We start from the raw sequence: 24,506 nt of genomic DNA on the forward strand, positions 1-24,506 counted from the left end.
GGGGAGCGGAAGATGAGGGGGACATTTTCCCCTCCCCATAGTATCCAGATTTAATAAACAAAGCTGGAAAGGGCCCAAAAAGCTCAGAGACGTTTTCTTCTTTTATCTAAAAGTGACTACAAACAGCCAAGAGACTGCGAATGAGCCAGTCCAAGCTGCCAGCACAGCCTCTGGCTCAGTGTATTTTTTGCTTTGTCTTTGGCCAAGCTTTGCTTTAACATTTCTCTAGCTGACTTTTAATGGAAGGACGGGGTGGTAAAAATCCCTTAACTTTAATTTAGCTTCTACTTTTATACATTTAATTACTTACAATAAGAGAAAAAGAATGCCTAATCTTTCACTAACCATCTTATTGTTCTCATGAATTCAAGAGGTAGCAAAGGTAACAAGTCTGTCCACACAGACTCACTCTTTAGTGAGGGAGGAAAGCTAAAAACATACACACACACAAAAAATAAAATAAAAAATAATAAAAAAGTACCTAAGGAACTTGTAGCAAGTCCAGCCTACATCAAACCCCCTCCCCACCCACCCACCCTAGAATTAACCTCAGACCTTCCAGTTCAAACATTCACATAAACGTTACAATGGTTTTTCCTTTAATAAAACAAGTACCTCTAAGCAAAGAATATTCATACGAAACTACTAGAAAAGTAAAGACGACCCCCTGCTCACTGAAAGAAATTCCCAGGGCATCCAGTCCCTGTTCAGTCATGGGTAAGGCAGAAGAGGTTTGTGTGTTTTGTGGAAAAGGTGGCTTGTGGTTACGTGTGCCAAGGATAAAGATCAAAACCAAAACAGGGAGGGATGGTGAGGAAGGCATCGCCATTCCTTTAAGTGAAGTACTCGGGCTGGTGCACACCAGGTAGACTGCTATCCCCACCATCGCCAGCCCAGGGGAGGGTGATGGGTTCCACCACTGCTATGGCTTTCCCACAGTATCTGAGGGGGCTGCCAACCCTGTGACATGGTCCACAGACAGAGCTTCTGGCTTGTGAATGTAATGCTATGTTATTTCACAGCTACTCAGGCCACTGAAAAGGTGTACTTTATTTTCTTTTTAATGGCAAGAAATGCCCCTACTAATCTGGTTTCAAGAGAGGAGACAAGTAGCATGATAGTAACACAAAAGAAAGAGGCAGGGAGGGAGGAGCCAGCAGGGGCTGAAAGTTCCCCACAGTCCCCCTACCTGCTCCAGATAATCAATATGGCAATGACATCAATGTGCACAAAAAGAGGTGGCATTTCTTGCCAGATCACCAAGATTTGGAGGGAAAGTTGGACTAAATGCATCAGCTTGGCTGTGGACCTTTCTTTTTAAAAAAAAAGGGAAAAAAGGAACTTTTTTTTTTTAAAATGTTAAAGCTACATTTGTTTAGGCCTCCCATGACTGAACAGAGTATGGGGAGTTGCCCCCTTTTTTGTTTGTTTTTTTCTTTTTTCTTTTTTTTTTTTTTAAGCAGCAAGTCTACAGAAAGGTAAATCACTGCGGATGGGCTCGAAGCTCATTCTGGAGTCTTTGGCTTATGTGGGAGAGGTATGCATTCGCAGGTGGCTGATCAGATTGCGCTGCTGGGTGAATTTCCCACCACACAGTTGACATTCGTAAGGTTTTTCTCCTGAGTGGACACGCATATGCTCTGTCAGTCGGTACTGCCGGGTAAAGCGCATCCCGCATTCCTCGCAAGCAAAGGGCTTGAGCCCCAAGTGGCTGCGCATGTGCCGTGTCATGGTGCCCCGCTGCGTGAACATCTTGCCACAGATGTTGCAAGGGAAGGGCCGCGTCAGCCAATGAGTCTTCTCATGCTGCCGCAGCGTGGCTGGATCCTTGTAGCTCTTCTCACACACCGAACACTTGAAGGGCCGGGACTCCGTGCCGTAGGACTGGTTGGGGTTGGATAAATCCTCGGCTTCATCCTTGCCGCCGTATGTGCCTTCCTCCTTGATGTAAAGGTCTTCCTCAGTGTGCGTCTCCACATGGGCATTGAGCTGCTCAGAGCTGGGGAAACCTTTGCCACAGGGGATACAGACATACAGGTTGTCACCATAGGCCACTGGCTCAAATCCCTCCTGCCGGTAGACATAGTTGGCACTAGTGTGCCCGCCGCTCTCGCTCTCACTCTGGCCGCTGTCATCGCTGTTCTCCTTACCATTTTCCACCTCCTCCTTACACGGGTAGGGTAGGTCTGCGCCATAGGCCCCGGCCAGACTCCGCTCCACAGACTTGGACAAGGGCCCCAGCAGGATACCATTGGGCAGCCCTTCACCCTCGTCCCTGTCTTTGCCCCCCTCCTTTCGGTCAAAGGCATTGTCTTTCTTGATCCACTCCTTCTTGCGGGACGAGTGGCGGAGGCCCTTGCGCTGGCTGCTCTCTGTCAGTGAGTGGTGGCACTCTTCGCTCAGATCCATCTCCATGGGGTCACTGCTGTCTGCCATGCTGTGGGGGGCTCCGACTCCAGACTCGTCGAACGATGAGGCACTGTTGGCTGCGGGGGCTGAGGCAGATTGGGGAGAGCCATGCTGGCTTTCGCTGTGCTGCGTGTCATCGTGGGAGGCTGCAACAGGGAGCGACGGGCTTTTTTTGGACAGGTCGAGGCCTAGCTCCTGGTCGCCGGTGCTCCCATTTGCACTGCTGCCCCCACCGCCGTTCTTACTGGCTCCCCTGCTTAAGGAGTGACAGTTCTCTTGGTTGGAGCTGCTGATGAAGACCTCGTCATCAGAGAGCTTTCCCTTTGATAGCTCCTTTGAATGTGAGCCCTTCAACCCCTCGTTTGACCCTGAATAGCGAGCTTGGATGACCGAAGCAGTGGAAAGTCTCTGACTCCTGGCAGATCTCCCAACACCAAGGCCACCGGCCTTGCCAGCAAAGGACTTGCCATTCCGCTTCAGCTTCTTTCTACAGAGAGCTGCCAGGTCGTGCAGTTGGAGGTAGCTTGCTGCGGTGAGGAGAGCATTAAAGTTCTGTTCACCGGGCTGGTCAGTCGTTAAGAGCTTACCAGTATAAATAAAGTCCAAGATCTGCCGGAACACGGTGGGGTTCACCATGTCCGTGTCTAAGTTAATCAGGTTGTCATGCAGGACAAGGGATTTGAAATACATGCTGCTGGCTGCCAGGATGTTCTTATGGGCACGAAACAGGGCATTTTCTACCACGATGATAACATCACAGAGGAAACCTTTGGCTCGTTGCTGGTTCAGCTGCAGTAGCAGTTGTTTGGCATGATTTGGCAGTTCCATCTCCACCTTCTCTTCCTTTCACCTTCACCTTACCACCTGCAAAACAGGAGGACGAGAGGTGTGAACCTGCTGTTTCCACTTGAACAAGTCTATATTTAATAGACTGGCTGTACACAGTGCAGTCTGTATTAGGCTTGACGCTGACTAAGGAGCTCTGCGTACATTCAACCCTGCAAGCTGTGATCCTGCTTGGAATACAGTCTTCTAGAAGTATTCCTCATGCTAAGATTTGATTCCAGCCTTTCAAAAATCAGATTTGTAAGTATCTTTTTATAAAAGCAATCATAGTTTGCCTGGAAATACTATTCAGAAGTTACCAGCAGGAAAAAAATAGTTAGGCACAGGGGAAAGCTGTTTCCCTCTCCTGACATAAGTCTGAAAAGGAGGATGAAGAGCAAGAAAAAAAAAAAGGAAGAATAAAGAAGCATCTACTTCACTTCCATTTGCATATCTGAGCATGTAAAATAATTAGCATAAGCTGCATCTTCCCTGCTTTAACATGTAGTTTTGTTTCTTGGCTCTTACATGTTGAAATGTTATAACACCCAGCTGCTCTGGGGTTGAGAAAATTACACGTAGCAACTAAATCCATTGAAATTGAATTGATCACACTGAGGTGTGAACGGGAAATCTCCTTAAGAGTAGGAAAGGCTGCTTTACAAACCACCCCCTTGGCAATGTCGCTGTCCCAATCCATTGACATGAAGGGCTAGAATCAACCCTGAACTGGCTGAAAGTCAGGATGTTGAGCTAGCTAAATGCCACCAAATGTCTTCACCAATCTGAAACTGTTTTCTTAAATTAATTCTTTAGTTTTGAAGGAATTTTTTTAAAACTAATAGACTCAGGTAATCTGTCTCAAGTCACTGTCTCTCTACCCTGAAGTACTAGGAAGAAAGGAAGATTGTGGTTACCTCTTTGTAGTTCATGTATTTCAAAACCAGTATTCATGACTTATTTTAGTTTAGATATTTATATTGGCTTTCCGGTAGCATGGATTGTAGGAAATACCTAGTTTGAGGCATATCAGAACTAATTGCAATTGAAAGTTTGGTAGATGCAATACATAAAGACCAGAATTTAAATCTGGGGCTACATTCAGGAATACAAGATCAACTTTTAAACTTTTTTTCTTGAGTTTTTTGTTTGAAAGTGCCAACTATTACTTGTAATGGGCATTTATCTGTTGAAGTTGGTTTAAAATAGTTTCTAATGTTCAAATTTGAAATTACATACCAAACATGTAACAGTCACCTTTAGCCCTTCCACTTCCTTACTTCCTTTCCCACTTCATCGTATTATTGAGAGATTTCTCTTTTTGAAGAAGGAGCAGGCCATAAGGTCATAGAAATGAAGAGCTTAAGTTTTCTCTTAAAATCATCATCAGTTAACGTTTTTATTGCTTGTGAGTCCCATTACAACGTTCTGTCCCATCAAATTTCTGATGATGAAGCATTAGACTGCATTATCTTCCCTCTGTGTCAAGTATGTGTACACAAGAAAAAGAAATAAGGAGTGATACTGTCAGTATTAAAAATAGCCTCCCTCAGACCTGATTCTCACTAATTGGTGATAAATAGATTAAATTTGGCAGAAAGGTAGTGAACTTACATCATCCATTTCTGCGCAACAAAAAGATTTTGCTTTATGAAAAAAGCTATCAAGAAGCAAATGAATGCAATTTTTCTTGCAATTTTGCTGCCTGACTAGCCTCATACATAATACTTCTACCAACAGATCTGCCAGGCAAGTGCCTCCCTTCTTCTACAGGACACATTTCTTCACTTGGTTAGCTAGTCAGCATGGTACTTTGTTATGCATTTGGTAGAATTTTGTGACCCCCATTCAGTGCTCCAACACCTAATTAAGCATCCACACAGATCTCAGTGGCTCGTCACCTTGACCCACAGCTAAAATGGCTGCTCTGATTTTTCTGTTCTGTATTGTTTCAGCAATGGATGGGAACCCAAGATGACAGTGGTTTCACCACTGTGCCTTTGTGCACATGAGTATTGTTCCCAGAGGTGACTGGCTTTAGAAAGGGTGGCAACCAGAAGGAGGGAATACAGGTTTGCCATGGTGCTAGCCAGTTATTTCTTCTCGATCTATAGTCTTTCTGTCATAGAAACTCACCCTTCAGCATCACAAAAACATGGTAAGAGACAGGGATTACCACCACTGAACAGTGTTGAGCACTTTAAAAACAAGTTTTGCTGTAATTAGTTACATCAGAGTTGCAGCACACAGGCAATGTGTCTGGTTCTAGTGGCTTGCTTCCAGAATTGCTGATTAAGAGGAAGAAGCAACAGCACAGAGGCACCAAATACCCACTTTTATCTAGCCAGGCCAGTAAAAGCACTTACTTCTGGGTCACCGAGATATATTGATAGGAGAGGACAAAAACATGGCTTGCAACATAACACAGCATCTATATATATAATACATCCTGCTCAAGAATAGCAAGAAGCAGACTACTACTACACTATTTTCACTACAAACATAATGGTGCTTTTCCATGCATAACCTGCAAAATCTCTGGATATGTTTTTAAGTGTTCCATAAAGGACAAATATGGGAAAGGAAAGGAAACAGCACAGCCAATATTTTTTTTGCCTAAACAGACTAAAAAAGTATGTTACTAAAGTAAAAGCAAGCTTATTTCCCATTCATGTGGCACTTGAGGCAGAGGTCTAGAAATCTCTGTATATGTGTTTGTCTAAGCCTTTGCAAAGAGTCAAGGTTTGCAGCAGCTATCAATAGGAAATATTTTTAGATTTTTACTTTTTTGTTTTGTTTTTACTTTTTTTTTTTTTCTTCTTTCTACCTTAAGTGATATTGAAACCAGGTAATGAGCCTGCAGGGAAAGCCCTGGAAACAGAGGTAGAATTATAGTTTTGCTTTTTACTGGCATTCATGAGGAAGATAATGTTGTTATTAAAACCTCAGTATGTTCTGCAGCATAAAAATTAGCATAGTACAAGTTATTTGAATTACCTCTATTTATCTCATATGTCAAATTTTACAGAAGTATTCACATTCAATAGGATTTAAGTATGAGGTGTAGGTTATTACCTTTAGTAGAATTTAAAAGCAGTGGTCAGGTTTAAGCACTATAACGCTGCCTATCAAATTTGAATTTGTTAGCTGAAGTCTTAACATGGATTTAGCAACCCCAACAAAATGTAGGCAGCAAAACTTTCAGCCAGGTTTAGAGCCCCATGTTTAAAATTCTGCCAGAACTGCCCACAGAGGGCTTTTACCAGGACAGCACCATGGGTCAGAGAACACACCTTTGACTGACGTACCTTTGTTGACAAAAGCTTTATAGCATCAACCTGGTTTGTTTATCTTGTGCAGTCCTGAACAAAAATAAATCCATTGCAGGTATTATCCAGAGCTGACCAGTTACAAACCCTTCTTTAGCAGTGATGCATTTCAGAGGTGAGGGAAGAGGGGAGTGTTGGAAATCTTGTTAGCAAAAGAGAAGCAGGCATTATTCCTTAATCTATAACATTCCTAAGATCTCATTTCTAGCTGAAAGCATGGGACCAAAGACGAACTATGAGATTAAGTCCAGTATAAAAGTTAGCACATCTTCCCAAACAAATGGTAGATGCTGCCTTACAAGGCTTTGCTATCCTTTAGTTTGCAGAGGCTGGCTCTAACAAACCCTAAACATTTGGATAGCATCATGAGCAGCAATAACAACAACAAAAGCCCCCAAAAGCTCTGAAAAATCACAGTGGTTTATATTTCTTGTATCTCAGTATAATTTGTAAGAACCCTTCATTTTCTGTTTTCTGCAAAAAGAGAAGAAACATATTCCCAGTTCAGAGGAGCCCTGGCTCAGAAAAGGCTCAGATGCATTTCTAATTAAAAAAAAACCAAACACAAACAACAACAAACCCCAGACCTCAAGAATATGTAGATGTCTCAATAGGGTCACAGTCTTTTATCATTGAATTTGGTGTGCAAAATTTAACTCCTTTGCATTTAAAACAGAATAACAGAAGGGCTTGGACAAATAGCATTAGTCTTTTTTCAGATTCAGTTACTTCCTAGTCATTCAAGACATAGTTTTTAGAGCAGTGAACCTGCTTAAACATTCCTGTGCAAGCAGAGAATGAAGCAAGACTGAAGCTCTCTGCTACCTCCACCATATCCATGACACCAAGACACAGCGCATGCAAAGACATGAAAAATACAGGGCACAAATCACAGAATACAGTGATGCTGCAAGCAGATGCCACACATCAAACAAAGCTTTGCAAGCTAAAAGCCAATAGCATCTTCATAAGCAGTATTGCCCAAGGAGCTGGCTAACAGTTAGCTGCTGTGCCAGCCTGGGGCACACTGTGAAGATTGTGCAGAACACACAGACTGCTGCAGGAGCTGTGCTACTCTCACTACAAAGCAGAAAAAATGAAGTTTTTTCTCAATTTCCACAAAGACTCTGGATATCACAGAAAATTAGATTGCCAAAGTACAGGAGAAGAGGAATCCCTTCACCCCTTTTAAATAGTATAAAATCTACATATTCACTAAAAAGAATCAGTTCTGTAATGTCACTAAATCTCTTCATCAACATAATTGCTGAATGAATTCTACTAAATGTGCTATCTTAGCAACCTCTGGCAGGAGATGCTATTTGATTTCATCTCTGAGTTATAGATTGCAGCATATGAATATTGTTTACCTTTTAAGAAGCAACACCAGTGAAGCAAAGAATCAATCAAAAACAGATCTAAGGAATCACTCATTTCACGTAGAGGATTTGTGGATGGATGAGAAGGCTAGACACCGAGCACCTGAACAGTGAACTAACAGTACTGCAGATAAAAACCAACAAACAGATTAGATGTGATGTATCAAATTAGATGCTGTTAAAGTGTTAGCCTAACATGTTTTAATACACCTAGGAAAAGATAGTGGCCTGCTTTACTTATTTCTCCACCTTCCCAAGCAGTTGAGCTGCACCAAGCAGACACTGCAGCAGTGAGCGTAAGGAAGAACAAGACAAAATTATTTAGTTTCCTACATTGCTCTTCCCCACCAATTTACTTCTGACATTAAAAATGCTGTGTCCAGCTGCTACTGGTTCTGGGTGAAACTGACACAGATGACTTCTGCACCCCTCAGTTTCAGATAAACTAACTTTTTTAGAGCACTTGACAACCTCACCGGGAAGAGAGCTTTCCTGTTGCTCACTGGCTCATCTGATCTTCCTCTCCTTGCATCCCAACAGAACCTATTTCCAGGACTTTCCCAAAGCATCAGTGAAGTGGGCTTTCATGGCCACTAACCTTCCCCCCAGGAGCTGCAGTTGGCAGGTCATTAGCCCGTGCCTTTTAAAGGTATTCAAATTCCAGAGTAGCAGAGGCATAGGGAGGAATGCAGGAACTGCTTTAGCCCAAGTGGTGCCCCAGCCCCTGTGAGCAGGCAGACAGCAGAACTCAGAAGAGGCAAGTACATGCGTTTTCATCATTGGCAGTGGAGCAGTAAAAGCTCTGTGAGGTGGGCTCAAGTAGAAAACAGGATGCATCGCCCTTGTTTTTCTCACAGGAATATCTCTCACTTCAAAATAGGTAAGACCAACATGTCAGGTTACTTGGGGAGAGGTCTGCAGAGCTGGGGAAGGGAGAGAAAGCAACATGCAGGACAGAGCAGGATGTGCAGCTGATGTTGCAGGTGTGGACATGGAAAGGAGGTGGATGGAGGATCATTTCGCAGAGGCTACCACATCAGCAAACTTAAAGTGGCCCTTGTTTAGTTTGTTACATTCCAATTAGTGCCAGGCAGAACTGCCCTCCCAGCTCCCTGAAGCAGCTCTTGCAGGACTCCCGCAGAAACAGCATAGCTTTGCTTATGGACACAAGCACCTGTTCGGTACCTCTGTGCGGCAACGTTTGGATATTAGGTACATGGGCAATACATGCTCAACTGCTTACCAGCTCCTGGCCCAAAAAGGAGAGAAGAAAAAGAATGAGATGATTTCCCAATCCCTTCTCCTTCCTGTTCTAGAATAACAAGGAGGGCCTGACATAGCTAGGTCCTTCTCTACTGCATGGCAAACTGCCCAGGGAAGGGGAATCTTCATGGGTGAAAAGGGTAGGGGCCCTGGGTGCCTGAAAGCACTAACATCAGGAGAGCAAAGTGATTTCCAGGTAGTGCAAGGCTGCAGCAAAGCAGGAACACCTTGCTATACAAGCTGAGACTATGAGCAGTAGAATGCAGATTAACCACTTGGTTGCCGCTTACCATGCCAGGTACATTGGGCTAAAGGCACCTCCATCCAGTGCTGCCCGACGTGCCAGGTACATCCCATGATGTTCCATTGAAATCACAACAGGCCATCAATAGAACGTGGCTGCACAGATGCAGAATGGAGAACCAGCAGGGACGCTGTTAAATGCAATTAAAAAACTGCAATCAAAATTGAAACGTACATTTTAAAACGGCCACCTGCCTTAAATATGTAACTACTAGAACAACCTCCCCTCCACCCATCTCCCCGGAGCTGCTGAACTGCGACGGAAACAGAGCAGAAGGCCTCTGCAAGTTTCTTGATGATTCTCTCTGACCACCTCCATTCAGGACTCCAACAGCACTGAGGTTCGAACCAGTCCATACATATCCAAGAACAGCAGATCCCAGGATGACTGCACCAGCTTCCTTCGGCCCAGAAATTCAGGCAACTAAATATCACCATTTGGAAATGCCTCTATGAGGAGAAAAGCCTGGCGCCAGAGCTTCATGATCTCATTCCCCACACAGCACAGGCAATAGAAGAAACACTTAAATGCTAATCCTCCGTCCCCCTTCCCAAGCCTTTGAAATCCAGCTCTTCTTAGAGGTGTTACGGCATCAAGTAAAAAGGCTGGGCCCTTTGCCTTTTGTTACCTGTGGTGCAAGATGGGAAAAGAAAATACTGTATACCCTCTCCTATTTATAATGATGCTTCACTGATAATTTAATCTAGGTTCCTGGAGATTGAAGATCAAGTTGATTCAGGGTGAACTGCAGCTAGTACAAGAGTCACAGAACTTAAGATCTGTAATTCCACCCTTCCCTGCCCGAAGGAAAAAGCAACAATATCTTTTGAATGTCAGGGAAAGGCACTCAGCTTGTCAAACCTAGGGTACACTCTGCAGTGCCTATCCTCCTTCCTCCAGAGTTCGTGTGATCAGATCCGGCGGGATTATCAAGGAAGATAGTACAAGGGTAGATGCTAAGCATAAGACCTTCTCTACAAGTGGTGATGCTGCCTCAGTGGAAAAAAAAACCACCACAAAACCAAACAAAAAAAACCCACCCAAAACACCACAAAAAACCCCACCCCAGAACAGACTAAACCTACAGCCTTACAGGGATTTCAACCAGGTTTTAAGACCCTCATAAGTGAAGAAACTTGTGCCTAGCTTTTGCTGCATTGATGGCTGCATATCTCCAGCTGTGCTGCCAGACATAGAAATCTTACATTTTAAAAGTTAGAAAAATATTATCATTTTAACCTTAAAAGATAAAAGGCCAAATGAAAAAGACTTAGAATAATTAACGTAGTTGGATGAGGGAGAACACAAAGGAGGACACTGGCCTAGTAAATATAAAGGTCTTCATGAAAAGAGCACTGAATGTAAGGAGATAGTTCGTTCTTCCTGGTCATCTGCTGGGCTCAGGCCTAGGACAGTGTTCCCATCATTCCCACCTGCATTCTTACCCCCACAGTTCTGTAACTAAATCCCTTTCACACTGAACTAATAGGTCTTTTGTATTCAGATCGCCCTGTTTTGACTGCTATAGACTGAAGATTTTTAAATCTTGTCAATACAATGAAGAAATGAAATGTAAGCAAGTGTTTGCTTACTGACCTGGGTATGCTGAGCCAAGAGCATTTGCTGAACTAGCCTGAACAGACCACTGCCAGCATGAACAGGCCAACCCACATTTAAATAGTGTGCAGCTTTAAGCGTAATGGGCCAGATCCCCAGGGATTTGGAGCTTCCCCCTCTCCAAGAGATCACACACTCTAGGACTGCATATGAGCAACATACTACTGGCTGCATCTGCCAGCATCAGGGCTCTGCTAAACACTCAGCAACACTCGGCTTCAGGAAGGCTGAATGCTCTATAAAGGTATTTCTTGGACAGCAGCTCAAATGCAGATTTACACCCAGATGACAGCAATTTTGCTACTGTGAAGCAAGAAGCAGTTCTCCATAGTTTTATTTCCCCTCTAGGGCAGAGATTAGCAGAGAACTGCTTAAAACAAAGGTGTTTCCTACTGTTAGAACATCGCACTGCAGTCAGAAATGAAGCTTCCTGCCAATTCCTAAGCACAGAGCCCTCTTATATTATACATTTATTTTCAGTGCTGACATGAAGGAGCATAAGACTACCTAAACCTTTTAGTGGGAGGAGAAGAGAGGCACGGACATTGCAGATCTTGTCGAGCAGAGCCAGGCACTAAAAATTCCTGCATATCTGCAGAGCACAGTTGATCTCAGGAACACAGTAGTGGCACAGAACAAATAAAGCCTCAGAAGCCAGTGAGCAGCAATTGATGTTGGGCTCTTCTGCAGCCCTTCAACAACTGAGCAAGCTCAGTTCCAACCGTATCTGCATTGCAAGTAGTAAAGGCAGCTCTGATATCCCATGCTAATCTAATGACTTGTTATTGCACTAAAATACCACATGTTCAGCAGAGTAGCTCAGCCCACACAGGAGGAAGGACACCCTCTACCCATCCACCAGTTAAGGCCCCTTTGGTACACAAATTTCCTGTTTCCCAGCTACCTTTCCGCCTTGATGTACAGATTTGTCCCTTTACAGTGCAAGAATGTAGGACATGACTAAAGGATTGTGGCTACCTCCCAGCTAATCCTAGAGAGTGTTAGGCAAGATCAACAACCCTATGAGTTACACCAAACGAGAAGATGCTTCTGGTCCTAAAAGCTTGGGCCCTGTCCTTCAGTATGGTAGGCCACAGTTGGCAGGGGGTGCACAGGGTGGCAGCTTCATGCTGAGCATTGCTCAGGGGGTGAGAGCACGCAGCACGGTGGAGAAGGAACATCAGAGAAAAAGGAACATCATGATCCTTTTCCAGCTGGGACTGTCTTATAGCACCCTCCCAGTTGCAGCACTGCTTTAGGGCTCTGAGTACACAGGTACAAGCTGATAACTGCGTTGTGAAACACAGCAATACTGGAGCAAATGCATGGCCCTTTCAAATGTCCCTGCATCTAGGGAGGGATCTCCAGGACAGGGATGAGGCCAGCAGCTGGGAGTGTTAAATCCGCCAGCGACTGTGACTCAGACCCTTGGTTACAGCACTTGTTAGAGCAAACAAGGCCTCAGAGAACTGGGAGAAATGAGAGAGGTTTGATAAAGATCCTCCCAATCTGCCTGCTTATTTTTGTTTCTTGTGTGGACTCAGCAAACTTTTCTGCAGAGAGCAGCAGTCTCCACAGGAGTGTCTGCATACAGAATGCTGCTAATATCATGAGCTTGCTGCAATAGTTAATACTGAGCTCCATGCTGAAGGGTGCTGGAAGGACATGGTAGTAACAGCCTTGGACCAAAGTGTCATCTCTCTCACTGCATGCCAGATACCAGTGAGCACAGAAACAAATTTTTCTGTCTCATTTTCTTCTACAAGACCAAATCTCATCCCTTTATCTCACCTGTACCTACAGATGCAGCAGCAACAGCTCTCAACATAAATAAACAATGCCTTAAATACAGCACCTTTTGCCCTTTATCCACCATTTTCTCCACCCCCCCCCCACCCCCCCCAAGAACTGACCATGCACTCAGCCCTGTATTCTCAGGGAAATCTTTGTCTCTGACTTCACTGAAGTGAAGCTTATTCAAGCAAACTTCTGTTTAAGAGAAGTTTGGTCCTGGCAGTATCAAGACTGTACTACCTGCCAAACGTCCCTCATCAAATCAAATTCTTAACTGATCACCCTGAACCCTTAATTTGGTTCTTTGCAACCACCAAAAATAGTTTCTGCAGCTCTGAGCCTGGCAAATGAGAAGATGCCAGAAAGCCACTATTGCTTGTAAAAGCAGAAGGCCTAACAGACTCAAAGTTTTGCAAACTGTCTGCATTGCATCTAAAACTACCCAAGCTGAAGATAATCTAAGGGGAAAGCAGGGTTTACTCATTTTCAAAATTCTTTGTTTCCTCAGCTGCCTCTCATCAACCACTACTTCTCATTTTGACTGTTTTATTCCTCTGTCTTCTTCACTTGAGACTTCACTTCCTTTATGCTCAGCTCACAGGCTGCAAGGAGATCACTTTACATACGATTCCAAAGTCCACCTCTTCCCAGCAAGGCTTCCATCCTGACATCCTTATCCTGCAGCATAGCCCAACAGTGGTCCAGGCCCGCAGATCTCTCCTGTGCATTTGGCCAGCCTTCTCTGTCAGTTTCTCAGCTTTGGGGATTACAGCCTCAGGCACCAGAGGCAGCCCAGCAAGGTCAGGGAGTGTTGAAAACTTTGCTACAATCCAAAGCACAGGTTCTTCTTCCTTTCCTTCCCTATACACTATTCTTGTCAGGGTTAAGGATTTTCTGGCAGTCCTCAAAACACACAAATTATAGGCTCTTGTGATGATTCAAAAACATCTCTCCATTTTTAAAAAAGTGGAAGGGGAAGAAAGAGCAAGGCAGAGAGGAAGGTACTTTTGCCCAAGATTTGGTTTTGAAAAGAGGATTGGCAGCCTGTGCACATGCTTTACCCTGTAATCTGAAAGCTCCTCAGGATAGGACCCCTAGAAGCATTTTATACTGAACCATATACCCACCCCAGAGCAAAAGTACCAGCGGCTCCCCACATCCATTCTAGTCTGCTCAGCTTCTCCTAAATCAACACTGCCAGAAGGCAAGACAGCACTGTAACAAATTAGCACCACTCACAATTTGTTGAAGTTGCTGTTCCATTGTTTGTTTATTTAAAACACGCGCGCACTTACACACACACACACACACCCCCCCAAGCTTGCTCTCTGCTGCCATCACCCAGACTCCAGATTTGTAGTCTCGGAGAGGCAAGCAAACGCGATGGATTAAACCCGTGCAGAGCAACAGCCACTGCACTGGGACTCTGCATTTTGCTCTTTCACTACAAGCAGAACAGAAGAATGCACACACCGTTCCAGTCTGGAAGATCAAGGTGTCAAAAATCCTTATTTTGGCACTTGACAAGGGAAGTGTTGTTAAGAAAAAGGAAGAGCCACAGGCTTGAAAGGACCCAGCACTAATAAAACTCTTAGTGCTAATGTTATTTATGAACATCCAAGGGAAGATCTGCACCCCTTATCAGCCCACAAGATGATAAGACCTTTAAAATAGGAAACATGTCTTATTTCATAAAGGACTGTATAAGTTCCCAAAGTACAGTATTAGTGGTAATAAATTATTGTCAAAGTCCAGCAAAGAGGTGGCTACAAAACCTGAAAAAGTACCACTGCTCCCATTTCATTCTGAGCTCTGGTTGACCAGTTGTTCTGACTTTGTTTACTCTTATGCACCAGTCTGTTTTTACTTTAAGAGATTATTTGGGAAATGTGCTATGCTTTTATTTACACTGGAGAAATTAATGTTTTATCATGAGGTGATCACGACAAGGGTGATGTTAAAGAGCTGTAGTAGATTCTTATCCTTCCACTAAATACATGCTGGAAAATTAAACTGTATCAGTGTGCCAGCAGATTCCTTTACACAGCATTTCTGTCTGTAGGTACGTCCTGCACACAGAGCACCCTGCGATCTGAGTAGTTGCTCACCAGCTCATCATGTAGCCTATAAAGACAGCTTCTTTTTGATTTCTCTTGGTTCATATGACATTAAGCTTTGGGCTACTGCAGGCATATTTTAAAGGGCAGTAAGGTCAGCATCATCACTTCAAACCCTTATGTGCTTTCATTTAGTTGTTTTTTTTTGGTTTGGGTTTTTTGGGTTTTTTTTCATTTTAGAGAAGTTTTTCTGGTTTATGAATGCTCTAGATATTTATGTATTCTGGCTGCTGTATCACATACTGCTAACAGGTAGCTACATCATCCAAAGCATCTCTGCTGGCCTGGGTTGAGCATAGTTTTGGTTTCTGGACAGGTGAACACTAGATACCACAGTAACCTCCACCAGTTTAACAACAGTTAAGAAAATGACTAGATTTTATACACAGATTGAGACCTTTGCATGGAATTCTGCAGACAATTCCAATTTTATTCTTTGGATAACCCATGGTTTATCAAGTGTTTAAATACTTAAGCTTAACTATTTCAAAACCTACTCACTTTACATTTGTCACCAAAGTCAATTGCTAAGCAATTTGTGCATTTATTTCATGTCAGAAAAAAGCCTCAAAGAGTACAGAAGAATGGATCACCCTTCTTTCAGCATTATTAAAAGCATCTCATTGGTAATTATTCTCCTTAAGATAGGTGTGGGAGAGTGAAAAGCTGGAGCAGATTCTATTTATAGAAGATAACCTTGGGAAAAACAGGAGGTACCAGAGAAACAGGCATGATATTGTGACAGTACTGAACTAGCAGAAGACACAGGTGTACCAGGTATCTGTGCCAGAGAGCTCTGAGAACACAAATGTGGCTGGCCACACCTCCTGCAAGATTTAGGCTTGGCTGGCAGGTTTCATAGGCACTCAGATGAGAATTCACAGAGGCAATTCGCATATTTAAAAGCTTGAGCAAGAGTTAAAATAAACCAAAAACACACTAAAAGACTATTTTAAAAGCTTCCTGGATCACTTTCCGTAGAGCTCTCCCCTCTCAGCAAGGAAAGTGTTTAAACAAAAAAAGCAAAAAAATCCCAAACAGAACCAAAACAGCCAGAGAGACTGAAACCTCTGTCACACAGATGAAACAATTCAGCAGTTTTATAGCTACATAAATAGGATCTGAATCTGGCCAGAGGAGTAATACATGTACAAACTACTGCTAACAGCCACAACAAACATTGATACTACACCTTAGACTGGACGGAAAAAGTAAAATTCTTATATCCTTACAACTTCTAACAGAGCCTACTGATAGAACAGCATCAAGAGACTCCCAGAGGATGTAAAAAGAGTATATTTTGTGAGGATATATCTGGATTAAAACATCTCTCTTGGCATTGTGCATTCCCAACACCTGTATCTAGTACCTAGCTGCTTTCAGTCCCTGGCCCACATTATTCAGCCACACACAGTTCTGTCACGGAGAAAGGCTGAATAAGTTGTAGCATTGTTACGCCACAGTGCAGGTGCTCCAAAGCACACGTATCCTGAGGCTCACAAACCTAAGAAGACATATGCCTCATCAGCCACAGGGATATCCTGATGCCATCCAGCTTTCTCTGGCCCATCAAGTCAGTCCATCTAGGGTTAATCTAATCTATTCTCCAGATGTTTTCTTGGCAGCCACCTCACTTAAAGAATATGTTTTAACATCAGGAAAACCACCCCAAAATCCAAAACAAGTCAGCTCCTATAAAGAGACAAGAAGGATGCCACCTATGCCACTTATTCAGGCATGATGTATCCTCCATCACGGATGCTAACATGGCTTTCACACACCTTGTTTCTCTGCTATCTCTGTGTAAGAAGCCTGACAATAATCCCAAATCCCCAGACCCTTCCAGGACCAGTCATTGCACACACAGACTCATTCCAGACAATTGAAGTCTTTTAACAGGGTATGTAACGTAAAAGCCCATTTAATCTTGTGCAGGCAAGAAATAGCAGGGACCTGCCTGTAGAAAAATTAAAAATTATATAGTAATTCATCAAATTGATTTAATACAGTCAGCTGCATGCAAGAATGCTGGCCCAGGCAGAGATAGTCCCAATAGTATGCATTTGCTTACAAACAGGCAAGGTGCTTTGGCACAGCTACTGCATCCTTTGAAAAAGTTGGTTTTGACATGTTGGGAGAGGACTTGGATTTACCAGCTGCTCTCTTAAGTAGGAGGCAATCAGTGAACACACCCAAAACCTGCAGCAGACACCACTCTAAAATTTGTCTTCATTATGTTCTAATTTTCACACAACTTTCTATTATTTATAATAGCCAGCAAAAAGTGCTGATAAATATTTTTGCATTTCTAAACAGCAACAACCAAAAAAAAAAGAAAAGAAAAGGTCAGGAAAGAACAAATTATGCGTAACAGCACTTTCTCCAGCAGTAGCCGTAGAGAATGTTAGGTCAGAGTTTACTGCTCACATTTTCCCTGTTATTCTTGAGCCAATCAATCAAATATGGGTGTCAGATTTGGAGGGTTTCAAAACAAAAGGTGTGTTGGAAAGGGGATTATTGTGGGTTTTCTTTTTCAAAGAGTTATTCATAACAAAATAGCAAAGCTGGTGAGAAAATAAATTCTGCTTTCCTGTCTTGCAAATACTATTTCTTCCTTTGAGAAGAGACTGGGTCACAGAGATACGCAAAGCTTCAGACAGGACTAACAACTGTGCTGACATTTACTGAAGTGCCCAAAATACTGACTGATAAGTTTGGGTCTTTCAATGGGATGAACGGCACAGTAGAAATTCTTAGTCATGGTAACTTTCTTCATGCGTATTTTTTTATTATTATTTGTATAAAACTTTTATAGTGAAAGACAAAAATATGGTTATTAGATGATACATAAAGTACACTAGGACTTCAGAAAGGAGTCCAAACTCCGACCATCTCTCATGTGAAAGAAAGGAAGATTATTGCAATCCACATTTCTTTACCTTAACTTCTATCTTCATAGGCAGTGTGAAAAAGCTTTTTTGTTCATTTGGGTTTTAATTGATCATATCATTTAAAGGACTTAATGAAGAAACTAAAAATCTGCAGAACGGTTTGTTGGGGGGGGGGGGGGGCGGGGATTAGAAAGATAAGAGCCTCAAAAACAACCCAACCCCATCCAAACACAGGGTTTATTCCTCTGCTGCACATAGAATTGTGGAATCATTTAGGTTGGAAAAGACATTTAAGATACAGTCCAGCTGTTAGCCCAGCACTGCCAAGTCCACCACTAAACCACGTCCCTAAGTGCCACATGTACATGTCTTTTAAATACCTCCAGGGATGGTGACTCAACCACTTCCCTGCGCAGCCTGTTCCAGAGCTTGACAGCCCTTTCAGTGAAGAAATTTTTCCTAATATCCAGTGGCACAGCTTGAGGCCATTTTCTCTTGTCCTATCACTTGTTACTTGGGAGAAGAGACCCACCCTCACCTGCCCACAACCTCCTTTCAGGCAGCTGTAGAAGGTGATAAGGTCCCCCCTGAGCCTCCTTTTCTCCAGGCTGAACAACCCCAGTTCCCTCAGCTGCTCCTCATAAGACCTGTGCTCCAGATACTTCCCCAACTCCATTGGCCGTCTCTGGACACGCTCCAGCACCTCTGTGTCCCTCTTGCAGCGAGGGGCCCAAAACTGACCACAGGATTTGAGACGCGGCCTCACCAGTGCCAAGTACAGGGGGATGATCACTTCCCTAGTCCTGCTGGCCACACTGTTTCTGATACAAGCCAGGATACTATTGATTTACCTTTTTGGCCACCTGGGCACACTGCTGGCTCATGTTCAGCCAGCTGTTGACCAGCACCCCCAGGTGCTTTCCCGCCAGGCGGTTTTCTAGCCACTCTTCCCCAAGCCCATAGCTTTGCATGGGGCTGTTGTGACCCAAGTGCTGGACCTGGCACTCAGCCTTGTAAGACCTCATACAGTTGGCCTCAGCCCATCGGTCCAGCCTGCCCAGATCTCTCTGTAGAGCCTTCTACCCTCAAGTATATCAACACTCCTGCCCAGCTTGGCATCCTCTGCAAACTCACTGAGTATACACTTGATCCCCTTGTCCAGACCACTGAGAAAGACATGCACACTAATGCCATTTTGCCTCCCCATGAGAGAAACAAATCCAAAAGATTTGGCATAAAAGGCCTGGAAGACACTGCACTCAGTTGGACACATGGTATGGTGGTGCTGGGAAGCAAAGAGGCAGCTGAAATTATATGTGAATAACAACAACATTCATAGAAGTTCCCCTTGGATACATGTCAGCATATGGGCATGATGTATTGAGACTGAGTATTTGCATTTCACAGTCAGATGCCAAGATATCAAAGCTGGCATGCTAAGGTCTTCTGACATTCCTTGAAGGGAGTCTCCAGCCATCTACACTGCATGTGTACAAAGTTGTTCTGCTCGCAAGGTCTCTTTCTCTCTCTCATAGCACATGCATTTTTTATTTTTTAAAATATGTGATCTAGGTTAGTGCTCATGGAAGTAAAGCATTAACAGCCACAGCATAGCACAGGCAGCTGGGCAAGCTCTGCTGATAGATGCCTGCCAACACAATCAACTCCAAATTAATCCTGCACTGTGCTCCCACCCACACACAGCAAGCAGGTAGTGCTATGGTGCCAACTTCTTCAGTCAGCATGTAGGAGCAGAGAAGTGCCATGTTACTACCTCGTCTTCCAAAGGCCACAGTGGAGCATTTTGGTATTTGCATACAATAGGCCCATAGACACCTAAACAATTAGAGTGCAGGCCTGAATCCTCTGCCAGACATTTTTTTTAAAATAAGATGTGGCATTCCTACATCACTGCCCTCTACAACACTTCAGTGCTTTTATGTTCCTCTTTTTTTAAAGCCAGCATTAACCTTGCCAGTGGTACATCATATCCCATTATTTTCCCAGCTGAAAAAAAAAAACCAACCCCTAACAAAAAACCCCCACCAAACCACCAAAAACAAAACAGAAAAACAAACCACAGAGAAATAGATCCATCACTACTGATGGTGAGGCATCATGATCTGTTTTACCCCATCCAAGCCCATCACTGTAAAGGTTAGGTCTTGCCCTTTTCCTGCATTAGCCCTGGTCTGGCTCAGCGTTAGTCTCATAGTCTTTGGGATAGTGCAACAGAGCAGGCAGGGAAGTACAGCCAAGGACCAGAAACACTCAGAGCTGACTGTAAGACAAATCCCATGTGTCAGAGGTTACAGTAGCAATTGAGGATTGTGCTTCAAACTCCAAAACACCCTCTAGTACCCAGAAAGGCTGCTGGCAAGAGGCGAAAGATGGTGGTGAGACAGATAAACAGTGAAGAAAAGAAATTTCCTGCAAATTATTGCTGACCCTGCGTGGTGCATGTGCAGTGAAAAGATGGAGCAGAGCAGCACTCGGACCAGGAGGAGTTTCTCTTCCATAGAGGGAGGGACAGAAGGGAATACTCCTTCCTGCCTTTGGGCCTGAAATTACCTTCTCTGATACCCTAGTTTACATCGTCAGAAGCGAAATCAATGCCTAACTACACAAGATGTTTCCATTTTGTGATGATCTTGATTTCTAGAAGCTTAACAGTTGTCAACCCTCTCTTGGAATCTTGTAGCAGCCCAGCAAGAATGAAGGTTTAGAGGTTCTCCCAAAAGTCCCCAAAACACATCAGAAACTGGAATCTGCTGCAGGGCTGTAGTAGTACATTGTCTCAGCAGATTCAGTGGGTAACGAGGTCTTCTGAAACAAAGTGTAGTAAGTTTCTGCCTGGACTTGCCAAAAGACCTTAATGCAAATACAACTCCAGGAAAATTAGGGTGGACTCTAGTGGCTGCCTCCCCCTCAGGGTTGTTTTTTGTTGGTTTTTTTTCCTTTTTTTTTTTTTTTTTTCTTTTCTTCAATCATGAAGAAAATTCATTACAGTTGCATTTAAACTGAGGTTGTGATTTAATTTTTCCAAAGCAGGCAGGGCAGGTTTGAAAGCCTGATATATCAGAGTTTATGTGCTTCCTGAAGAACTAGGGTAGCTGCAGAGCCTCCCCCAAGGGGTGCCTGGTTAGTCCCCTCGCCTCCTTGACACAGTTGCTGTCACACAGGCCACCAGATTCCTGGCAAGTCAAGCAGGCTTGCTTCTTACAACCAAGCACCCCCACATTCAAACATGCCAGTACTTTCCTTGAAGGTATTTACAGTTTACTTTTAGTGCTACTTTAAGTTCAAAGGGGCTAGTAAAGCCCCATTAAGCCATTTACATCAAACTGGTTAGTTAATTATCCTGTTGCAGGCTTTAAATTAGCAATTTATAACCCCTTCCCTAGAGATGCTAGTATTTGGAAACAACTCAGCCGGGACATTTTGCAGGGTGCAGTTAAGGAACAAAAAAATCTCACTAAATCCAACCACCGCCCCCACAAAAAATCCCCTAGAATAAATCTCTTCAGTTTTTAGTTGGACATTGATTAACTCTGGGAGAATCCAGTAGACATGGGGGTGTGAGAGCCCACCATTACCAGCTGGTGAGAATAGTGAGATCACATCTACTTTAGGCCCTGTCTGTGCAGCAAAGTACGGTCATGTAGAAATGTAGATAGAAAGCTAGCCTGGGAGGCACCACCACTAGATGAGGATGATGTTTTCCTTACAATGAGGTATTCTGCTTCTTAATACCATAATCAAAGGTATTTTCACGTTCATATGTACAAAAATATGTCTGCCCACAAGGAAAAAAACCAATTTGAGGCTTTGGGGCTGGTCAAGCTGTGAATGTCAGCATAGAGGGACTAAAGAGGACCATGGGTTTTGGTCAGCACCTCTGCAGGCGAGGAGCCACCACTTGCCACACTGCAGCCATCCTTCATGATAGGATTACAAGATTCAGATTTATACCCCCTTGCATAAGGGTCAGTGACCTGCTCACAGTGAGCCTACCCCATGGCCAGGTGAGGCTGGAGCCGAGGAGTCTCCATTCCCAGGATCTGCTTCCCTGCCAACACCATTTCATTTCTGCGAAGGAGAATCTGTTGTCCCCTCAGGGTCTGGTTATTCCAGTCCACCGCACTCAGAATTCAGAGCTATATAGAAGGGAATAATAACCACCTTCCCCCCCAAGATGCCTAACTGCCCAAACTAACCAGGTCCTAGAGTAAAACATGCCTCTCACCCTCTCTTCCTTATTTCCACCAGCCATTATTAGTTCTACAAACAACAATTGCCATACTGGATGTTTATTGGAAGATTCTGTTTAAAATAAAGATGGGAGGAAAAGACTGTCCAGTTGCTACTATTTTCACACAATGATCTATCAGGTACAGGAGAAATCTTGGCCCCAGTCCTGGAAGCTGTCCTAAACCAACAAGCACTAAAACCTCATGAAGAACAGGAATCCATGGAAAGAAAGGACATGTGGAGTGAGACCAAGGCAAATAGGAGATTCCACATTAACATCAAAAAAAAAGGCACATAAAGAAGTTTGAGAGAAAATTTCCATTCTAATTGAAAGACAAGACAGATCGAATCAAGTCATATGACAGACCCTGCAATTTTTTTTCCTTCATCTTAATACATCCCCTTTGAAATGGCAAAAAAAACCCAAAACAAAAAACATCTGCCAAGTGTCAGATTAACTTGCTTAGATTTGTATATTTTTTTTTAGTTAATTTCTTCATACTGTACAACCATGAGGTTTATTTTGCATTTGCTTGATTTTTCTTCTGTATGGAAAGTAACCATTTAACAACAATTTTTGGCATGGGGGCAGATTGGAAGGAGAGCAGGAAAGACACTCAGACTTCAAACCAAAGGGACAAAATATTTTTGTACAAAATTTTGCAAGATGATATCACTTTTAGGTGATTTACCACTCCAAATTGCAAGACAAAGGCCTTATAATGAAAACACAGGTAAACACAACATAAAATCTGAATTATCTAAAGGACTGAAAAACCCAGCCCCACACATAGATGACATTCTGCAAATTCTCTGCCCTTTCTTGGGAGCAGTTACACCCAAACCATCAGTCAACCTAGAAGCTGTTCTCTCCTGCTGATCACTCTGGAATCACACACCAAGGTAAAAAAAAGTTCAAATGCAAACACTAGCCTGGCCTTTGAAACAGTCCAGTGCTAACAGGCTGCAGGATTGTTTAATATTAGGGAATTATAAAATAATGTGACAATGGGGAGAAGGAAGAAAGCAAAGCCCTGCTGTGGATGAAATTAAAGTCTTCCCTGCTCCACCAAAACCTTCCATTTCCAAGGCATGCAATACCCAGGCCTGTGCCTAGAACAGGTGTGTCTCCTTAAATACCTCACATGTCACACTTGTGTCTCATGGATACAGTCCTGCGGGATTATATTAGTACCAGCGCATACCAGCTGTAGCTACCCCCAGCGGTATCCTGTAACTCCTTGCACGGGGGGAGCTGCTCTCCATAGCACGCAGAGCCCCTTGCCACATTACTTTCTAGAGACAGACAGCGACCCTGCGACTGCAGCTTCAGAGCATTTGTGTTCTGGGGGTCGAACCAGTTCAGGGACAAGCAAAAGACCTCCACCAAGAGCAGGAACAAGGCACTGCCAAGAGAAAGTGAACAGCAGGGTCAAAGGGTTAAGGCCCTAAAAACAAGGAAGATGACATATCAGGGGGCTCCACATATTCTTTTTGTTCCTTCCTCTGCACTTATTACCAGCAAATTCTCAACTGATTTGTGCCAAATAGGCACTCTGAAGATCTCCCTCAAATAAAAAAAGATGCACGGCTAACACAGCAAAGTCCACTCAGCCATTCCCAAGCAGAAAATGCTGACAGGGCACAAGGCAAATATGGCTAGTGCAGGATGAAGGAAGGACAAAGGAGAGCGAGCCTCATACATCTCTTAAGTCAGTGCAGGAAGAGACACCCCTTGGCAATTTCAACCTAATTCTTCACTAAGCCTTGGAGGATACTAGCTGCTAGCCTAAGCAGCTGAAAGAGCCAACAGAATTTTTTTTTAGGGCAACAAATGCATTAATGGCATTTTTTGTGTCATATCTTCATGACTGACACAGATAATAAAGAGAGGAGCTACTTGGCAGAGCTATAGTCTGCATCACTATACAGAAGTATTCTTCAGCATGAAGAACTGCCCCCTGCCACCTATCTCATGAAAAGCACATTGTAGTACTTAACAAGGAGCCAGAGCACCAAGGGATATGAGAAGCTGCTGACCAGCATGCGCGAGCTCGGAGGTGGAGAACCACAAGGCCCTGTAGGATCCTCATGTCTTATTCCTCCTTAATAGCACAAGTGCCTTCATTTTCCAGCAAGCAATTCTTTCAACAGCTTTTAGGAGAGGGAGTACACGAGTGAGAATGCATGCACCAGTCTTGATGAAAAGTCTAATTTATGAGGAACTACCACATCCATAAGTTATTCCACTGGTTAATTAATTCATATTTCCAGGTTTGAGCATACATCAGGTTTGTCTGCTCATCCCTACGGTAAATAGCTCCAGG

General features: G+C 43.6%; 1 protein-coding gene across 1 annotated transcript in view; it reads right to left on the reverse strand.

Annotated features, from left to right (window-relative positions):
- Positions 1-1,448: 1,448 nt before the first annotated feature.
- Positions 1,449-24,506, reverse strand: part of HIC2 (HIC ZBTB transcriptional repressor 2) — a 43,316-nt gene continuing 20,258 nt past the window's right edge. Inside the window, exons 3-4 of the mRNA XM_037375311.1 lie at positions 9,496-9,639; positions 1,449-3,273 (exon numbers count right to left, since the gene is read on the reverse strand). Coding sequence (XP_037231208.1) covers positions 1,525-3,237 — 1,713 coding nt within the window. The 5' untranslated portion in view covers positions 3,238-3,273; positions 9,496-9,639 and the 3' untranslated portion in view covers positions 1,449-1,524. The remainder of the gene's footprint in view (positions 3,274-9,495; positions 9,640-24,506) is intronic.

This window comes from Falco rusticolus, chromosome 1 (assembly GCF_015220075.1).
Source record: "Falco rusticolus isolate bFalRus1 chromosome 1, bFalRus1.pri, whole genome shotgun sequence".
Taxonomy (NCBI): domain Eukaryota; kingdom Metazoa; phylum Chordata; class Aves; order Falconiformes; family Falconidae; genus Falco; species Falco rusticolus.